The 20,143-nt window shown below is 44.1% G+C and overlaps 1 protein-coding gene across 2 annotated transcripts in view; it reads left to right on the top strand.

The window, feature by feature from the left end:
- Positions 1-20,143, top strand: part of grin2ab (glutamate receptor, ionotropic, N-methyl D-aspartate 2A, b) — a 127,435-nt gene that overhangs the window by 17,610 nt on the left and 89,682 nt on the right. For both annotated transcript variants that reach the window (XM_058086876.2, XM_058086867.2), the window contains 2 exons: positions 11,752-11,976; positions 12,061-12,219. In XM_058086876.2, the coding sequence (XP_057942859.2) occupies positions 11,752-11,976; positions 12,061-12,219 (384 nt within the window). The remainder of the gene's footprint in view (positions 1-11,751; positions 11,977-12,060; positions 12,220-20,143) is intronic.

Here is a 20,143-nt window from a genome sequence, read left to right as displayed (position 1 = left end):
GAGATGAATATGTGAAGCGATGCAAGATAACCTTCAACGGCTGAGACTCATTAGTGCTGGAATGACAAACGACAAGCAAAAAGTACATGACCGATCAATAAGCGATCAAGAGAAGATTCATTGCAAACATCTCGGAGAGGAATGATGTCATTCAGATATGAACTTAGCACCGCTTCCATTCCTTATGATCTCATCTCAACATCTACTCAAAAGTGCTGACGTGCACGCTATTACACATCATTAGCATCTGAAGGTGACCCGGCATACTTATTGCATTTGGAATGCTGTGTGTGTGTGTGAAGTTGCTGCCGGTGACGATAAGTGACTGGAGTAAGTATGATTTGAAAATGATGTTTAAATGTTCACTCTTGAATGCATTGGTATGTTCCAGAGGAGGGGGTGTTGGGACGCTAGCCACGACCTGAGCCACATGGTACAAAAAGTCTTAAACCCATTTCCAACATTGCAGAAGGGTGGGACATCCAATACAGTAATACGGTAAAAAACTCCAAATTGTCCATAGGTGTGAATGTGAGTGTGAATGGTTGTTTGTCTAAGCTCGGAGACACGGGTTTGATTCCCAGCTTGGCCATCTCTGTGTGGAGTTTGCATGTTCTCCCCATGCATGTGTGGGTTTTTTCCGGGTACTCCGGTTTCCTCCCACATTCCAAAAACATGCTAGGTTAATTAGCGACTCCAAATTGTCCATAGGTATGAATGTGAGTGTGAATGGTTGTTTGTCTATATGTGCCCTGTGATTGGCTGGCCACCAGTCCAGGGTGTACCCCGCCACCTCTCGCCCGAAGACAGCTGGGATAGGCTCCAGCACCCCTGAGACCCTTGTGAGGATAAGTGGTAGAAAATGAATGAAAGAATGAATGAAATTACCACACAAGCTCGGAGACACGGGTTCGATTCCCGGCTTGGCCATCTCTGTGTGGAGTTTGCATGTTCTCCCCATGCATGCGTGGGTTTTTTCCGGGTACTCCGGTTTCCTCCCACATTCCAAAAACATGCTAGGTTAATTAGCGACTCCAAATTGTCCATAGGTATGAATGTGAGTGTGAATGGTTGTTTGTCTATATGTGCCCTGTGATTGGCTGGCCACCAGTCCAGGGTGTACCTCGCCCGAAGACAGCTGGGATAGGCTCCAGCACCCCTGACACCCTCGTGAGGATAAGCGGTAGAAAATGAATGAAATTACCACACAAGCTCGGAGACACGGGTTCGATTCCCGGCTTGGCCATCTCTGTGTGGAGTTTGAGTGTTCTTTCCGTGCATGCATGGCTTTTCTTTGGGTACTCCGGTTTCCTCCCACATTCCAAAAACATGCTAGGTTAATTAGCGACTCCAAATTGTCCATAGGTATGAATGTGAGTGTGAATGGTTGTTTGTCTATATGTGCAAGTAATATTTAGTGATATTTTGTCACGTTACCATCCTATGCCTGCTGCTTCCCTTCCCTTGGCCGTGCATTAGCCACTGCCTGCTGGCTATTTAGGACAACTCCAACTTTTCTAATGTTGTGTTGATGTTGTGCAAACACACAACGGGCAGCAGTCGACGCGGCTGCACTGACTCGATGTGCATGTTATTTATCAAACAGGCAAACTTCCGGCCCGGTGCTCCTGTCATCTGAGACGCAGCTCGCATGCGATCAGTCAAGTGTGCGCTCGTCTTGTACATGCAAATGCATTTAGCATCAGTCAGGCGCTGCACAGGCGACCGGGGGGCCGCGTGGAGAAGCCACTTTCTGCCGCCACCGACGACCACTTCTACGCATTCTTGACAAAAAAAAAAGTCTTAGGAGTGCAGCTGCTGTGAAGTGTTGCACCAGCCGAGTGAGTTTGCAGCTCTGGGGGCTTTTTTCGACTTGACTTCCTCTGAGCGAAACGCCCGGCGGTGATTGCGTTCTTGATACCGCATGTGAGCAGGAAGTGCTGTCCTTAATGAATCCCAATGCATTGGCTTCACAAGGCCGTGGTAATGACCACATTGTGATCTCTTTGTCTGGACCCCATGCCCCCATTCAGCCCTCCTCCGTTTCTTCTGTCCCCGTTTCCCCAATTCACTTCCTGTTTACCGCCTTAGCTGCTGTAATTAGCTCCCTTCTTGCTAAATCAGACGCTAATTTCATGCACATTTTCAGCACAAATATGTACATAAATATGGTGCCGACAGAGTTTGGGAACTGGGTGTTGTGGGGATTAACAAACCCAATCAAATCAAAACATTTGATGATGGAAGAATGAATATTAACTGGTTGGAAATCATTTTTTTATCCAACCACATGACTCTGGTCATGACGCCATGTTGTTCTTTTATGTAACAAAGTTTTATTCTGTCTGAAGTTGCAGCAGTTTGACTGATACCGCCTGATTATCAACCATCCATCCATTTTCTATGCCGCTTATCCTCACTAGGGTTGCCGGGGTATGCTGGAGCCTATCACAGCTGTCTTTGCCGAGAGGCGGACAATTTGGAGTCTCCAATGAAGCTAACATGTCTTTGGGATGTAATGATAATGGTAATGGTTTAATTTCATTTGAACATGCATCAGATTACAATTGAATGCATCACATAATCAGTTCACAGTTCCACATGTCGAAAAGGAGTAGGAAGAAGCAAAGCATATTAAGTCCTACCCCTCCGTCTGGTACTTTTACAATCACTAACTGTTACATTTGTTCACTTCCTGCTTTCCTAATACAGGTTACTTTTACAATCAGTAACTGTTTCATTTGTTCACTTCCTGCTTTCCATAATACAGTTTACTTTTACAATCAGTAACTGTTTCATTTGTTCACTTCCTGCTTTCCATAATACAGTTTTTTTTTTTGTACCTTATAATAATGTACCTTGTACTGAACTAGGAGGTGATATGACCATACAATGACATAATGGGTACCATAGTAACTGTCAATATAGTGATCGGATGTGGGAGGAAACCGGAGTACCTGGAAAATGTAGCTGTGTGAAGTTTTTTTTTGTTTTAGTACTTTTGGGGGCGGCACGGCGGTCTAGTGGTTAGCGCGCAGACCTCACAGCTAGGATAAAAATGAGGAATTCCGCAAAAACTAAAAAGTTGAATTCCAACCCCTGATTGGTGAACTGATCGACAAATTGAAGTGTCCCAGTACTTTTGTCCACAAGTACAGAAGAACCTCGGTTTTTGTAGGGTTTGTACGCAGGGTACGTAGGGTTTATGATGAAATGTATTGCTACAAGTATATCTGAGTTTTTGCGCAGACCTCACAGCGAGGAGACCAAGGTTCAATTCCACCCTCGGCCATCTCTGTGTGGAGTTTGCATGTTCTCCCCGTGCATGCGTGGGTTTTCTCCGGGTACTCCGGTTTCCTCCCACATTCCAAAAACATGCTAGGTTAATTAGCGACTCCAAATTGTCCATAGGTATGAATGTGAGTGTGAATGGTTGTTTGTCTATATGTGCCCTGTGATTGGCTGGCCACCAGTCCAGGGTGTACCCCGCCACCTCTCGCCCGAAGACAGCTGGGATAGGCTCCAGCACCCCCGTGACCCTCGTGAGGATAAGTGATAGAAAATGAATGAAAGAATGAATGAAATTACCACACAAGCTCTGAGACACAGGTTCGATTCCCGGCTTGGCCATCTCTGTGTGGAGTTTGCATGTTCTTTCCATGCATGTGTGGGTTTTTTCCGGGTACTCCGGTTTCCTCCCACATTCCAAAAACATGCTAGGTTAATTAGCGACTCCAAATTGTCCATAGGTATGAATGTGAGTGTGAATGGTTGTTTGTCTATATGTGCCCTGTGATTGGCTGGCCAGCAGTCCAGGGTGTACCCCGCCACCTCTCGCCCCAAGGAGACAGCTGGGATAGGCTCCAGCAACCCCTCATGAGGAAAAGCGGTAGAAAATGAATGAATGAATAGTACTTTTGGAAAAAACTAATAAATTGTTTTTTGAGTGTTGGTTTCGGATCGGTATTGCCAATATTACATGTAATGAAAATGAAACAGTCAATGCTGGATTCCCGTGTGTTTTTTGTGTTCCCGTACACGTGTGTTTGGTTGGGGTTCAAACGAAGGCTGAAGTTCAGCGTGAGGCCGGGTTCTTTGACTATGATGCACAAGGAAAGTTTTTAAAGGGCAAAACACGGGCGTCCGAACCGGCAGCTTGGTTTGAAATTTATGGAGAAATGAAGCCGCTTCACTGGCTGTAAAGAAAAATAATGACATTTTGGACTGATACGTTGTAGCGCTCACATCAGCGCCGCTCAGCCGTTAGACTTAAGGCTAAACACCGCTGAACCAAAAAATGCACTCGCATACGGGAAACAAAGCCTTGGGTTGTGTTAGAGAGTGCAGTGATGGCGGTTGATTCATTTCCCATTGAAGCCGTAGCTAATGCCGTCTCCCGTCTCTCCCGTCCCCCGGCATTGACGGAGACGTTGCTCAAATTTAACTTGAACTACCGCCGCCAAAAAAAGAAGCATTCTCCGTACGTCTGTAAGTTGCTGCCAGGAGGCAAACAATGCAGCCTGCACATGACACAGACTTTACGATGCAGTCAAAACATGGCTGAAAGCGCCAATCCTAATCTAATCCTAATTACAAAGTTCACTTTAAAGTGTGGACACTTAGAGATGCTCACTTTCTGTTATGTGTCACGCTTAAACCGCTCCCCTTGCAACCTGTGTCAACTACGAACCTTCACATTAGCCACGTATACATGGACCCAAATATTCCAATTCCATTCGGATTATTTCGTCAAACGGAATGAATGTAACCTTTGTATACACCTCATTCCCAAAGAAAAGTGCCAATCCGAATGAATATATAATCGGATTCACAGAGGTGGAATATTCCTTTCCCCAATCCGATTGAGGTATCTTGTACCCGCTCAATCGGAAAGTTGTCAGACTGCGTTCTTCTTCATGGTGTTTTTCTTCTTCTGTTGTTTATTGGTGGTTGGTAAGCAGCTTTCGTGTGCATTAGCGCCATCTGTGGAACAGAATCTAAACCCTTCTATACGCCATTCACAAGTCCAGTTTTATTAAAAAAGAAAATATATATCTATATAAAACATGTGCCGAGTTTAATTATAAAATATTAGCAAGATTGAACTTTATCTTTTCCTGTTCCCGGGTGCGTTCTTTCAGCGAATGCTGAGATATGACGTAACACGCAGCTCCAGACGTTCTTCGATTTAAAAAAAAATGGAGGCGAGCAATCGGCACTGGACTGCTGCGGAAAGTTTGTTTTTGATTTAAACTAAATTTCAAGACTGGAACGAAGGAAAAACTGGCAATACGGAGTTATTCCACCAAGTGGAAGAAAAACTGGAGGAAGTCGGTATCACGTGATGTTGGTGTTGGTGTTTACGTTTTACTGCGCATGCCCCGTTGACTATTCTGGTTGATTATAGCGCCGCATGTAGACAAGAGTTTGGAATATTCCTTTCCATGTACACCATTGCTATCGGAAAGGTCATTCGGAAAGAGAAAAACTCCTCATGTAAACGTGGATATTGTCTAAATGAAAAAACTTTAACACTACCAACACTAGAAACTGAGTTGTTCATTGTCCTGTGTCCGGGGTACACCCTGGACTGGTGGCCAGCCAATCACAGGGCACATATAGACAAACAACCATTCACACTCACATTCATACCTATGGTCAATTTGGAGTGGCCAATTAACCTAGCATGTTTTTGGAATGTGGGAGGAAACCGGAGTACCCGGAGAAAACCCACTCATGCACGGGGGAGAACATGCAAACTCCACACAGAGATGGCCGAGGGTGGAATTGAACCCTGGTCTCCTCGCTGTGAGGTCTGCGCGAAAACTCAGATATACTTGTAGCAATAAATAAATAAATAAGTACCCTGCGTACAAACCCTACGAAAACTGAGGTTCCTCTGTACTTGTGGACAAAAGTACTGGGACACTTCCTTTAGTCGATCACTTCACCAATCAGGGGTTGGACTTTTTAGTTTTTTTCGGAATTCCTCATTTTATCCGTCTTATTAGGTCACGGTGGACAATTGCTTGCTCCCAACTTTGTGGGCTCTTTTCTGCTCCCAGTGCACACAGCAAGGTCCATAATTGCTTCCTCGGAGACTCCCACATCACACATCTGCAAAACCTTGCAGGAAGTCTTTGCAGGAAAATGGAGGCTGTTTGAGCTGCAACCTTTTCTTCCATGTTCACTTCCTGTTAGTTGGGGGTGTCCAAAGTGAGTTCCGCTAATGCTTAAAATGGCCAAAATAAGATTTTTGGAGGTGCTGTAATAGCAATCTTTGTAGGCGGAATAGGTGTGTCCCGTCACGTGCATTCATTTCCTGCCTCTTTTTTTATCTGTTTGTATATCTTTAGAAACGTAGCGAAACAAGAAAGACGTGTGTCCGTGTTTCACATAAGGATTGTGGACGATTCCGATTCTTTAGGGGAGGCTAACCAGTTAGCTTCCCCTGCCAGCAGCGTCCATCTGTTATGTCCCTGAAGTGCTCCCGTAGCAATGTGGTGGAAACAAAGAATCATTGGAGTATATATTTCATGTCTACAACGATTCTAATAATGTTAAGTCATGAACTATGCTATTTGTTATTAATATTGAATCCTAAGGCTGCACGGCGGTAGAGTGGTTAGCGCGCAGACCTCACAGCTAGGAGACCTGGGTTCAATTCCACCCTCGGCCATTTCTGTGTGGAGTTTGCATGTTCTCCCCGTGCATGAGTGGGTTTTGTCCGGGTACTCCGGTTTCCTCCCACATTCCAAAAACATGCTAGGTTAATTAGCGACTCCAAATTGTCCATAGGTATGAATGTGAGTGTGAATGGTTGTTTGTCTATATGTGCCCTGTGATTGGCTGGCCACCAGTCCAGGGTGTACCCCGCCTCTCGCCCGAAGACAGCTGGGATAGGCTCCAGCACCCCTGAGACCCACGTGAGGATAAGTGATAGAAAATGAATGAAAGAATGAATGAAATTACCACACAAGCTCAGAGACACGGGTTCGATTCCCGGCTTGGCCATCTCTGTGTGGAGTTTGCGTGTTCTCCCCATGCATGTGTGGTTTTTTTCCGGGTACTCCGGTTTCCTCCCACATTCCAAAAACATGCTAGGTTAATTAGCGACTCCAAATTGTCCATAGGTATGAATGTGAGTGTGAATGGTTGTTTGTCTATATGTGCCCTGTGATTGGCTGTGATCCCCAGCCAATTAATAGACAAGGGACGACCGCAATTGAAATATTCTTACACAAATATGCATTGTGAGCTAATATATTGTTTTTAATGAACAAAATATATCAAAATTGTAACATTTTAATAGTTAAATTTTTCCGTATTCTGCCGTCAGTGGAAATAAATGCAACACCATATGTTCCAATGCTTTTTGTGGTCATGTGCACACATCCGAACCCTCGCGGCGTCCACTAATTACCCGGGTAAGCGGATACCATTTGGAACGCCGATGTGAAACCTAAACCCCCCCCTAAAAACAACGAAAGCACCCAGTGACCCAAAGTTAGCGGCCATTCAGAGGCACCGCGTCTCCTAGTTAACGCTAACTGGGACGCTAACTCCAGGGAAAGTTAGCGTAATCTTGACCCATCGGCAGGAGTTGACGCTAATTCCCTGGGACAGGAGCGTAGCGGTGTGTGATTTAGCGGCGTATGCTAAGTGCTGCAGCAGCTTCAGGCTAGTCTGTGGGCACCAGGGCGGAGAGAGGAGAGCAAGCTGGGGAAGTACTGACTAACTGGCCTGATTAGACCGGGTGTGAGATGACATGGATCAGAAACACACTAAACCAGCCGGAAAGACAGATTGGCAGAAACAGAGACGTGCCTTAAGAGACATGAAAGAGCTTCTTCCTTCGGATGCATCCGCGGAATAAGATCATGGGTTGCTTTCATGGGAGCGACGCTTTCCCCTTCCGGTCGTCTTGGCCTCTGCCGGACTGCGGTGGTGTAAGAAATTGGCTGAGATGCAACGTAGCGTTCGCATCATGCCTTCATTAGCTCTCATTTGGCCAAAGGCCTTTTCACACTGCATTTACTCCGCTCATCTGCTTCTCTTACATCCGCTCCTATTTGCTGCAAAAGGTGACGTGGAGCGAGCGCAAACGACTCATCGCGTTTGCAACAAACAAGGAAAAGGATGTTTTCCCCTCTTGGCGACAACCGATCGATGCAGACACGTGCCCGCCCTGGGCGTTGTTGTCTTATCCGCCCCACCACCACCACCATTATAGCCCCACGACTCTGTGCAATCACATTTAGATAAAATAAAGTACAGTAGTTGTTCTCTTTCACCTCATATTTGCTCCTAAATATCTCATCTAAGGCATCGGTTCCCAAAAGCGGGTTATGCAGATTGCTGTAAAAATTTAAAAATAACTTGATGACATTAGCATATCATATTGACGTGCTTTAAAAGTGTTTAATCTTGCAGATTTTTCAAGATCATTGCTATTGTTTGCTAAATGGGAGCTGGTCTTCTTCTGTGGTGCTGTGACTAATTAGTGTCTTTTCTGAGTCATTTCCTTGTTGGTAACTGTAAGTCCATTGATGCTTTCGCAAATAACGCGTCCTCTTTGGGGTTGTGGGGGTCCCTTTGTTCAGTGGTCCTTGAACACACCATTTGTGACGCAGATTGAGACTTACCGTATTTTGTGGACTATAAGTTGCTCCGGAGTATAAGTCGCACAATGCCAAAAATGCATATTTAGGTAGAAAAAAAACATACATAAGTCGCACCAGAGTGTAAGTCACATTTTTTGTGGGTATTTTATTTTATTTTATTTTATTTTATTTTATTTTATTTTATTTTATTTTATTTTATTTTATTTTATTTTATTTTATTTTATTTTATTTTATATATAACTTGATTTGTTAATACTTAGGTTGTTTATATTGTTTATTTTTTATATTGTTTATTTTATACTGCTTAACTGATTCTGTACTCTTGCTGCTGTGCAATGCAAATTTCCCCACTGAGGGACGAATAAAGGCATATCTTATCTTATCTCATCTTATCTTATCTTAGTTGCTCTGGAGTAGAAGTCGCACAAGGCCAAAAATGCATAATTAGGTAGAAAAAAAACCCATATATAAGTCGCACCAGAGTATAAGTCGCATTTTTTGCGGGTATTTTATTTTATTTTATTTTATTTTATTTTATTTTATTTTATTTTATTTTATTTTATTTTATTTTATTTTATTTTATTTTATTTTATTTTGTACATAACTCTGGGTAAAATTGTTGATTTGTTAATACTTGGGTTGTTTATATTGCTTATTTTTTTATATTGTGTATTTTGTACTGCTTAACTGATTCTGTACTCTTGCTGCTGTGCAATGCAAATTTCCACACTGAGGGATGAATAAAGGCTTATCTTATCTTATCTTATCTTATACACTACTTACCCCAAACAGACATTATGTCATCTTGGAAGGCAAGTTCTAACAATAATAAAAGAATAGAGAACAGGCTGAATAGGTGTAAGATATGCTAACACAATGCTTATTCAGCTACACAAAAAATATAAACATGAACAGAAAAGGTGTCCAGTGTTTATGTAACATAAACAGTTTTTTCATTTATAAGTCGCAGGAACAGCCAACCTATGAAAAAAAGTGCAACTTATAGTCCGGAAAATACGGTATATGTGTCCAACATTTTTTTTTTTTTTTGAGGAAGCCGTGCACTAAACGTAAACACTACTCGACAAAGTGTAAATACGTAGTATGAGAGCGTGGTTATTTCATGCCAATGCTTACCATTTTGTGCCAAGTGCATAATTTATGCATAAACAGAACACAAACTAGTCCTCCTGCTTTTCAGGTGTACCATAAATAAATAAATAAACGACATATATTGCCATAGCAAATTGATGGACAATACAAAAATCATCTGTCCTCTCTTTGTTCTCCTTCATCGTCAACAAAAAAAGACAGGAAGTCAGCTCAAGTTAGCCACACGGCAAATGTGTCTCGTTTATGGCCTGCTTTGGAATCGGGGCCGATGTCGAGACATGTTTACAGGAGTGATTGGCAGCTTTCAACCTGCCGTGCGTCCATTAGATGAATTCCTGACATGTGGGGAAATTGGTGGACTGTGATGACGATCACAGACAGAAAAAGTAGATCTCCCAATCCCGATCGGCGAACCTACCCTGTGCCTGCTGGAACAACGTGCACAAACCGTGGCCAAAAAAAAAAAAAGGATGTTCCTGCATTCATATGTGCCGGCAACGGCTTCTGCAACAGAAGCATGTTGTTTTGTTGTTGGTGTGGCATTGTGGGAATTCTGACTTCACAGGCTGCTGGAAAAGCTTTGGGATTAGTTTGGCAAACTGTTGGAAAGGCAAATTCGACACGTAGATGCTCTTCATAGCGTGCTTCCAAGAACACTATCCAGGAACTAAACATTCAAGTCAAACATTAAAATTACACAAAACGGAAAAGATGAAGGGGCGGCACGGCGGTCGAGTGGTTAGCGCGCAGACTTCACAGCTAGGAGACCCAGGTTCAATTCCACCCTCGCCCATGCGTGGGTTTTCTCCGGGTACTCCGGTTTCCTCCCACATTCCAAAAACATGCTAGGTTAATTAGCGACTCCAAATTGTCCATAGGTATGAATGTGAGTGTGAATGGTTGTTTGTCTATATGTGCCCTGTGATTGGCTGGCCACCAGTCCAGGGTGTACCCCGCCTCTCGCTCGAAGACAGCTGGGATAGGCTCCAGCACCCCCTGCGACCCTCGTGAGGATAAGCGGTAGAAAACGAATTAATGAATGAAAGTAAACATTCTGTGTGTGTGTGCATGTGTTCAAATGCGTATCCTCCTTTGTGCAACACATTGAGATGCATTTTCACTTCCTGGTTGCTGTGGAACATGTGCAGCATTTCAATGGGAAAGACTTATGCATGCACTTATGCCACTTTGTGGATGTTTTTTCAGCTTAAAACACCACCAGACATGCTCTCTTCTATTATGGAGTTGCATCATCACGGTGTTGTGCCGGTCGAGTGGTTCGCACACATACCTCACAGCTAGACCCGGGTTCAATTCCACCATCATCCATCTCTGTGTGGAGTTTGCATGTTCTCCCCGTGCATGCGTGGGTTTTCTCCGGGTACTCCGGTTTCCTCCCACATTCCAAAAACATGCTAGGTTAATTAGCGACTCCAAATTGTCCATAGCTATGAATGTGAGTGTGAATGGTTGTTTGTCTATATGTGCCTTGTGATTGGCTGGCGACCAGTCCTCTCGCCCGAAGACGGCTGGGATAGACTCCAGCACCCCCAGCGACCCTTGTGAGGATAAGCGGTAGAAAATGAATGAATGAATATAGTTTCAGGATAATTCCGGTGTGTGCATCATGACAGTAGACAGAGTCCACTTGAGAAACGTACAATGTTAGCGACGCTGTGCAACCTGTATTTGTTTGTGATGCTAACCCAGGTTCCACTGTAGTTTGGCTCCTGGGTGAGGACAAGGCGCAGGTGCAAACCATGACACAAAAGCACACATGCGGAACAAAACACAGCAAAATCCCGAAGATAAATCACCGACCGTGACCAGCAGTAAACACGCTTGATTCAGGACGTCTGAGCGCATCAATCGCAAGCGATGTCTTACTCGCTCTTCAAAGCCAAATTTATGGCAGCGGTTTTGTCCCCAATGAGGGTTCCTGCTGGTGTCCATCTTTAGAACATCAGGTCTCCAATTAAAGGAACGGATTTGATCGCCGTCTTTGTCTTTCCAGGTTATGATGGGTGCAGTGTGCTGGATGTTGCTGCTACTCTCCCACATGGCGTTGCCGGCGGCGTCCCAGAAGCCTCCCGGGCTTAGCGTGGGAGTGGTCATGGGCCAGACGCGCCCGGTACCCGACCAGGAGCTCCGCCCACCTCGGCGTCCCGAAGACGCTTTGGACGTCTCTGTGGTCCCTCTGAGGATCAACCAAACAGACCCCAAGTCTGTTATCACGCAGGTGAGCACCAGCGAGGTTTGTTTTGGTACCACGTTCGCATCGCCTGTACGAATCCTTGACTTCTTTCATCCGCCGTGTCTCGAGGTGTGCGAACTCCTGTCACGTTCTCGCCTTCACGGCATCGTGTTTGCCGATGGTACCGACCAGGAGGCCATTGCTCAGATCTTGGACTTCCTGTCTGTTCAAACTCAACTTCCTGTCCTGGGAGTGCATGGAGGCTCGTCTATGATTATGGCCGACAAGGTGAGTAACTCTTGTTAATGCTAGCCGGGCAACATGGCCGCTCGGCGAAGGCAATGAATCTTTCTTTAACCGCTGGCCTTTTATGGATTGTTGCACTTGGAAAAAGGTTATCGCTTCCTCGGTTGTCATGGCGATTATCTGAACCTTACAGACAAATGCGGTCAATAGAAAGAGTCTACTGCTATTTTTTTGGGGGGGGGGTGGAAATTGACCGATGCCGATCGGTGGCTTAGCGATTTGGGGGAAGCCATGTGCATGAAAGGTCCAAAGATTTTTATAAATAGTATTTTGAACTGAAGTTTTGCTGTGATGTTGTTTATGGGAGACTGACAAGAAAGATTGTCGCATACCAACATGGCCGCCTTTTTGAAGAGCGGCGCTTGAAGGGCACGCAGGTTGGTAATGTGAAGGTCAGTGGCTTTAAAACGCCCCACCGGGTAAATAATGAGCGGGAAAATGAATATATGCTTTGCTTCCTCCTCCCACTTTGGAGCGCTGATGCAGACGTGCCATTTAACGAGCTATTGAACAAGCGTCCGTGCGCGGTCATTTCCTGGCGTGAAACCTGTAACTAAGACGCCTCACGCAACACCTCCTGTAAACCGGGGGGGGGGGGGGGGATTTGCCGCCTGCCTCCGGAGAAAGGGGCAGCTAGCGGCCGCCGCCCACCGCCAGGCGTCAGCGAGCCCACGATGAGGCAGTAAATCATTGGCGGGAAGTATTGCTGCTCGACCGGCTGTCGATGCGAAGCCTCGCAGAGATAATGTCCTTGTCGCTGCACGAGCCAGAGGCTAATTAGTGACGCCGCATTTACTGGTGCAAACAAAGCTGCAGCCTTTTTCTTAAAAACGACGCTCTCTATTCATGCGGCTTCGTTTATTTTGCATGTGTTTGCATGCTAGTCTTTTCAATGCTAGCCATTGATTGGGTGAATGAATTGGCATCGTCTGATACTAATCAGTGGCCGATCAATTGGAATATCCCTAATAAAAAATCGATTATATCGAAAATATAGATCATATATTCATTCATTCATTTTCTACCGCTTTTTCCTCTGGTCGCCAACCAATCAGAGGGCACATATAGACAAACAACCATTCACACTCACATTTATACCTATGGGCAATTTGGAGTAGCCAATTAACCTAGCATGTTTTTGGAATGTGGGAGGAAACCGGAGTACCTGGAGAAAACCCACGCACAGAGATGGCTGAGGGTGGAATTGAACCCTGGTCTCCTAGCTGTGAGGTCTGTGCGCTAACCACTAGACCGCCGTGCCGCCCCTGATCATATATTGCAATCTGCTAATTTCATTTCAAGCATGTTTACTGTAGCGTCGTTGCTATGGAAATATGACACGACTGTGGTCTATAACAAGGTTTTTATTGCGCAACAATAATGGCTACTGTCGGCCGCAACCACGCCGCTAAAACCACAGACAGTGCTTCCTCCACCAGAACACGCCCCCCCCCCCCCCACACACACACCTGGTGCATTCGCAGTCACCCCGAAACAGTCAGACACTACAAGAGCACAACATGTCAACATGAACCCGTCAGGGTCGCTACATTACTTTGCATTGAGGCTACACTCTTCTGCACGCTGTGTGTATGCGAGGGCTCCGCCTCCACCCACTGAGACAAAAAAGACTGTATGATTGACGAAAGGGCTCACTCCATTCATGCCATTGTTCTATGGAACAAAGGCGCCATGGTGCTGAAGGCAATGCACAGTGTGAAGTCTCTTACTGTCTGCTTTAAGACGAGAGAGACATGGATATATATCTATATATATATGTGTATATATGGTAATGGTTTTATGTCATTTGAACATGCATCACATTACAATTGAATGCATCCCATAATCAGTCCACAGTTCCACATGTCCAAAAGGAGTAGGAAGAAGCAAAGCTTATTAAATCCTACCCCTCCATCTGGTACTTTTACAATCAGTAACTGTTACATTTGTTCACTTTCTGCCTTTTTAATTTAATTTAATTAAATTTAATTAAATTTAATTTAATTTAATTTAATTTAATTTAATTTAATTTAATTTAATTTAATTTAATTTAATTTAATTTAATTTAATTTAATTTAATTTAATTTAAAATTAACAAAATATAAAAACTTAATTTAATTTACATTTTTTGTCACATACCCCTCCATCTGGTACTTTTACAATCTGTAACTGTTACATTTGTTCACTTCCTGCTTTCCTAATACAGTTAAAATTTTTAATTTTTAATTTTTAATTTTTAATTTTTAATTTTTAATTTTTAATTTTTAATTTTTTTAAATATTTTTTTGTCACATACTGAAGTACAAGGTGATATAATACATAAGTTTTTATTTTTATTAATTTATTTATTAATTTCATTAATTAATTTTATTAATTATTTATTAATTTTTGTCACGTGCCGAAGTACGAGGTGATATACTTCTTTGAGTATTTTGAAAAGCACTATACAAATAAAATGTATTATTATTATTATAATATATGATATAAGTTTTTTTAATTTGTATTTTTATTTATTTATTTATTTATTCATTTTTGTCACGTACCGAAGTAGGAGGTGATATGAGCATCCAATGACATAATGTGTACCATAGTAAGTGTCAATATAGTGATATGTATAGCACATCATGACTGGTTCAAGACTCTTCATCCTTGTATTTAGCAAACATCAACTGCTTGTATTGTTTCTTGAATTGGCTCATCGTTGTGCATTGTTTGAGGTCCTTACTCAATCCATTCCATAGTTTGATTCCACATACTGAAATGCTATGGCTTTTTAATGTTTAACATATATATATATATATATATATATATATATATACTATATATATATATTTGTCAAGTTCATTTTGATTTATTGTGTGATGAATTTATTTCTTTATCATCGTCCCAGGCCTCGTGCCCACGAGAAGAGTTTTTTTTTTTCTTCTGAATGTGAAATGTCTTTTGACATGAGATCTTGTGACACCCCCAGAGGTGTCACATCTCCATCTGTAATTCAGACGAGTCGAGAGGAGTTTGGAAAGGGTGGATTTTTCATGCAAGGTGTGCTCATTTTATATTGGCTCAAGATCCCGGAATTGCTGGAATTGTCCACAGACGCTGAAGATATTACATGTCTACGGATATAAAACAGCTCATTTGAGAAGCATAGACAAACAATTATCCTTTCATACTCTAAATGTCTTATCTCGAGAATAATCTCACGGTGAGGCTCATATAATCCTCCAGCAAGAAGCCAGAAGAAATCCCAATGGACTGCTATCACATCAGATTACTGCGCGTGTAAAAAAAAAAACAACAAAAAAAAAACAATATTGTGCTTTATTGCTCTGCTCGGATGATGTCAGAATGGAGTGTGTCTCTGTAAATTGCATCCAAGCCACTGGGCTGCTGGGACATGAACGTTCAGTATTCCCGTCATGTTTGAGATGGAGAAGCAGAAGGAAGGAGATGGTTGCCAAGAACATGCAGACAGAAGGGGAGAAAAAAAAAAAAAAAAAACTTAGCAGGCTCTAAAATAATAGATATACGTGCATGTGGGCGGTGCAAGTGTGAAGCACTTGGTGTGAGGATGGAATTGAGCTGCTATAAAATGCAGAACCTGAGGAGAACCATCAATGTTTGCATGAAGGAGACATTCTGCTCCACTTGCATTAAGCCGAAGTGACGGCGTTTCTAACGGCAACGTGTGTCCCTTCAGCCTTTTTATGAACACCCAAAAATGCAACATCTCCCTCGCTGCTTTGCTCCGCTTCAATAAATTCAAAAAGGTTTCACTACACGTCTTAAAATAAACTCTGTCAACAATACGCCATTCAGGTATCATTTAGTATTTCCCCAGTGTTATGCTAACCTAGCATGATGGTGCTGTCATTTGGTGACTGTGCTTTGGCACTGAAGCTATGCTAGCACTGCTAGCGTTTGATTTCCTTCGGGATGGGGATTTGTTGTTATGATGGAGTACATTTATTTATCTTTATTTATCTTTATTATACTCAATACTCAATACAATACACCCTGGACTGGTGGCCAGCCAATCACAGGGCACATATAGACAAACAACCATTCACACTCAATTCGGAGTCGCTAATTAACCTAGCATGTTTTTTGGAATGTGGGAGGAAACCGGAGTACCCGGAAGAAAACCCACACATGAACGGGGAGAACATGCAAACTCCACACAGAGATGGCCGAGGGTGGAATTGAACTCAGGTCTCTTAGCAGTGAGGTCTGCTTGCTAACCGCTCATGGTATTGCTAACACAATATTTATTAATTCATTCATTTTCTATCGCTTATCCTCACAAGGGTCACTGTTTACCACCTTCAAACATGATTAGAGCCCTCCAGACATGAAATAACACCCCTATATTTATATTCATTCATTTTTTACCGCTTACACTCACGAGGGTCATGGGGGTGCTGGAGCCTATCCCATGTCTTCAGGCGAGAGGCGGGGTACGCCCTGGACTGGTGGACAGGGCACATATAGACAAACAACCATTCACACTCACATTCATACCTATGGACAATTTGAAGTCGCCAATTAACCTAGCATGTTTTTGGAATGTGGGAGGAAACCGGAGTACCCGGAGAAAACCCACGCATGCATGGGGAGAACATGCACAACTCCACACAGAGATGGCCGAGGGTGGAATTGAACCCGGGTCTCCTAGCTGTGAGGTCTGTGCGCTAACCACTAGATCGCCGTGCCGCCCATGAGGAAAACAGACATTGCAATATATGGAGGCCGGCAAAATGATCCAGTTTCTTTTCATTGATTGCGTTTAAACAGGAAATCCTATGCTAATATGCTAATATGCTAATATAACCTCCTTGGCAGAGGTAAGAAGTCCGCCGCATTCTGTATTCTGGCGCTTCGGTGTAACTCAGGGTGCAATCGGGATAATTTTGCTTACGGTGTGCAGTGAGAAGGCAGATGCGGTTAGTCAACACGGAATTGACGAGGAGAAAAACCACGTGCGACACCCAAGGGAGGAGCAGGATTAGTCGGGAATGTTGTACTTCCATTACAGCGGAGCCGCTTTGGGAAATAAGACATGTTGCCGGCTTTGCCTCACCCCCGCGTGGGGGGTGGGGGGTGGGGGTCGCAGTGTGTAGCAGATGAAGATGAGGACGTGGAAATGGAAGGTTGTGAATTAAACATGCGTGTTCTTTCCGCCGTGCCCATGGGACGCCGCCCTCGCCACGCGCTCAACGTGCTCTTTTTAGTGTTTACGTGGAGAGTTGGGGGTCCCATCTTGGGACGTCCCACGGCAGTTGTGGCAGTTGTGGCTTTTAATATTGAACACCACCTGCTCCTCTTAACTCATGACACTTGAAGAAGTTCCTGGACTGTCGATCCCACGCTGTCGAGGTTTCGCTAACGGTGACCTTCGCCTCCAGCGTTCTGCCCGTCCAGACCCCTTATCACCTATCTAGACCCCTTCATTTTAGTGTGACTGTTTAATACTCAGTATTATACTCAGTACTCAATACAATACACCCTGGACTGGTTGCCAGCCAATCACAGGGCACATATAGACAAACAACCATTCACACTCACATTCATACCTATGGACAATTTGGAGTCGCTAATTAACCTAGCATGTTTTTGGAATGTGGGAGGAAACCGGAGTACCCCGAAAAAACCCACACATGCATGGGGAGAACACGCAAACTACACACAGAGATGGCCAAGTCGGGAATCGAACCTGTGTCTCCGAGCTTGTGTGGTAATTTCATTCATTCTTTCATTCATTTTCTATCACTTATCCTCACGAGGGTCTCAGAGGTGCTGGAGCCTATCCCAGCTGTCTTTGGGCGAGAGGTGGGATACACCCTGGACTGGTGGCCAGCCAATCACAGGGCACATATAGACAAACAACCATTCACACTCACATTCATACCTATGGACAATTTGGAGTCGCTAATTAACCTAGCATGTTTTTGGAATGTGGGAGGAAACCGGAGTACCCCGAAAAAACCCACACATGCATGGGGAGAACACGCAAACTACACACAGAGATGGCCAAGTCGGGAATCAAACCCGTGTCTCCGAGCTTGTGTGGTAATTTCATTCATTCTTTCATTCATTTTCTATCACTTATCCTCACGAGGGTCTCAGAGGTGCTGGAGCCTATCCCAGCTGTCTTTGGGCGAGAGGTGGGGTACACCCTGGACTGGTGGCCAGCCAATCACAGGGCACATATAGTCAAACAACCATTCACACTCACATTCATACCTATGGACAATTTGGAGTCGCCAATTAACCTAGCATGTTTTTGGAATGTGGGAGGAAACCGGAGTACCCGGAGAAAACCCACGCATGCACGGGGAGAACATGCAAACTCCACACAGAGATGGCCGAGGGTGGGAATTGAACCCTGGTCTCCTAGCTGTGACGTCTGCGCGCTAACCACTAGACTAAAGTGTATATATTTTTTTATTTAGCAAGAGTTTTCTTTTTACAAACGTTTTAATCTCGTAATATCTCTTGTGACATCCCGACTCTTTTGGTGAACAACAACAAGAAAAGCGACAAAGAAATATCAACAGGAGCCAAAACGGAGCCTCAACGATGAGACTCATTGAAACTTTCAGAGGAGTGATGAAACCCAATCGTCTTCGTGCTGCGCAGAGGCCAAAACAACTCGGAGCGCGCCATCTGTCCCTGAGTTCAATCCCGGCCGTGGACTTTTTATTGCATGTCGCGGCCTTGGATCTCCTCCTGATGAGATTCTCTTTTTCCTTGAAGACTGCTGACGCGGGCATCATTTCCAAAAGTATTTGTGGGGGGGTGGTTGAACTCACTCTCATAATGAAAAGCAATAAATGAAGAGAATAAATCAAAAAGAGAGAAAGCAGCTTGAGAGCGTGAGACACAAATGGATGATTTTGGGGAGGCGTCAGCGGGCGTCCACGTGCTTTGACATTATTCACACGCAGCCTGATCGCTGCAGCCGTGCCGCACGCCGCCAGCTGCTCGTGCTTCTTACGCCGCTCAGGTGAGGATGGTTGAGTCATGACAGCGTCCGCCCCCAAAAAAAAACATTCACACTGCAGGTCCTGTGTGACCCGGGTCTCATTTCTTTCCCCTTCTGTGTGAAAAGTACAATTCCCAATTTTTTTCCTAGTTCGTGTGTAGATAAAAATCCCATACATATCACGGCTACCGCATTCCAATCATGAGACCTCGGCAGTATTGAGGAAAACTGTAAGTATTGGAAGACGGGATATAATTACACTATCAGTATACAAAGTGGGTGGCACGGTGGTCTAGTGGTTAGCGCGCAGACCACACAGCTAGGAGGACCAGGGTTCGATTCCACCCTCGGTCATCTCTGTGTGGAGTTTGCATGTTCTCCGGGTACTCCGGTTTCCTCCCAAATTCCAAAAACATGCTAGGTTAATTAGCCACTCCAAATTGTCCATAGGTGTGAGTGTGAATGGTTGTTTGCCTATATGTGCCCTGTGATTGCCTGGCCACCAGTCCAGGGTGTACCCCACCTCTCACCCGAACACACCTGGGATAGGCTCCAGCATACATATGTTGAGTGTTAAGTTGCTGTGTGATGAGTTTAGTGTTGGGATAAAGTCCAGCACCCCAGCGACCCTCGTGAGGATAAGCGGTAGAAAATGAATGAATGCTATGAAGGTGGGACTGCATGGCGGTCGAGTGGTTAGCGCACAGACCTCACAGCAAGGAGATCCGGGTTTGCACATGGTTGAATATTTATTCCTTTTAAAGTTGATAATGCCGTTTAAATGTGTGTTTAAGAAACCTGAATCCTACTGTGTTCAGTGTTTACATTTCAATCCACACAGAGGGTGGAATTGAACTCTGGTCTCCTCATTGTCTGAAACTTTAGCATAGTTTAACAGGAAAATCCAACATTCTAACTTTA

This window comes from Doryrhamphus excisus, linkage group LG9 (assembly GCF_037039965.1).
Source record: "Doryrhamphus excisus strain RoL-2023G ecotype Guam linkage group LG9, RoL_Dexc_Guam_v1.1, whole genome shotgun sequence".
NCBI classification, from domain to species: Eukaryota; Metazoa; Chordata; class Actinopteri; order Syngnathiformes; family Syngnathidae; genus Doryrhamphus; species Doryrhamphus excisus.
Note: the sequence above shows the minus strand (reverse complement) of the source record. Positions and strands in the feature narration are given on the sequence as shown.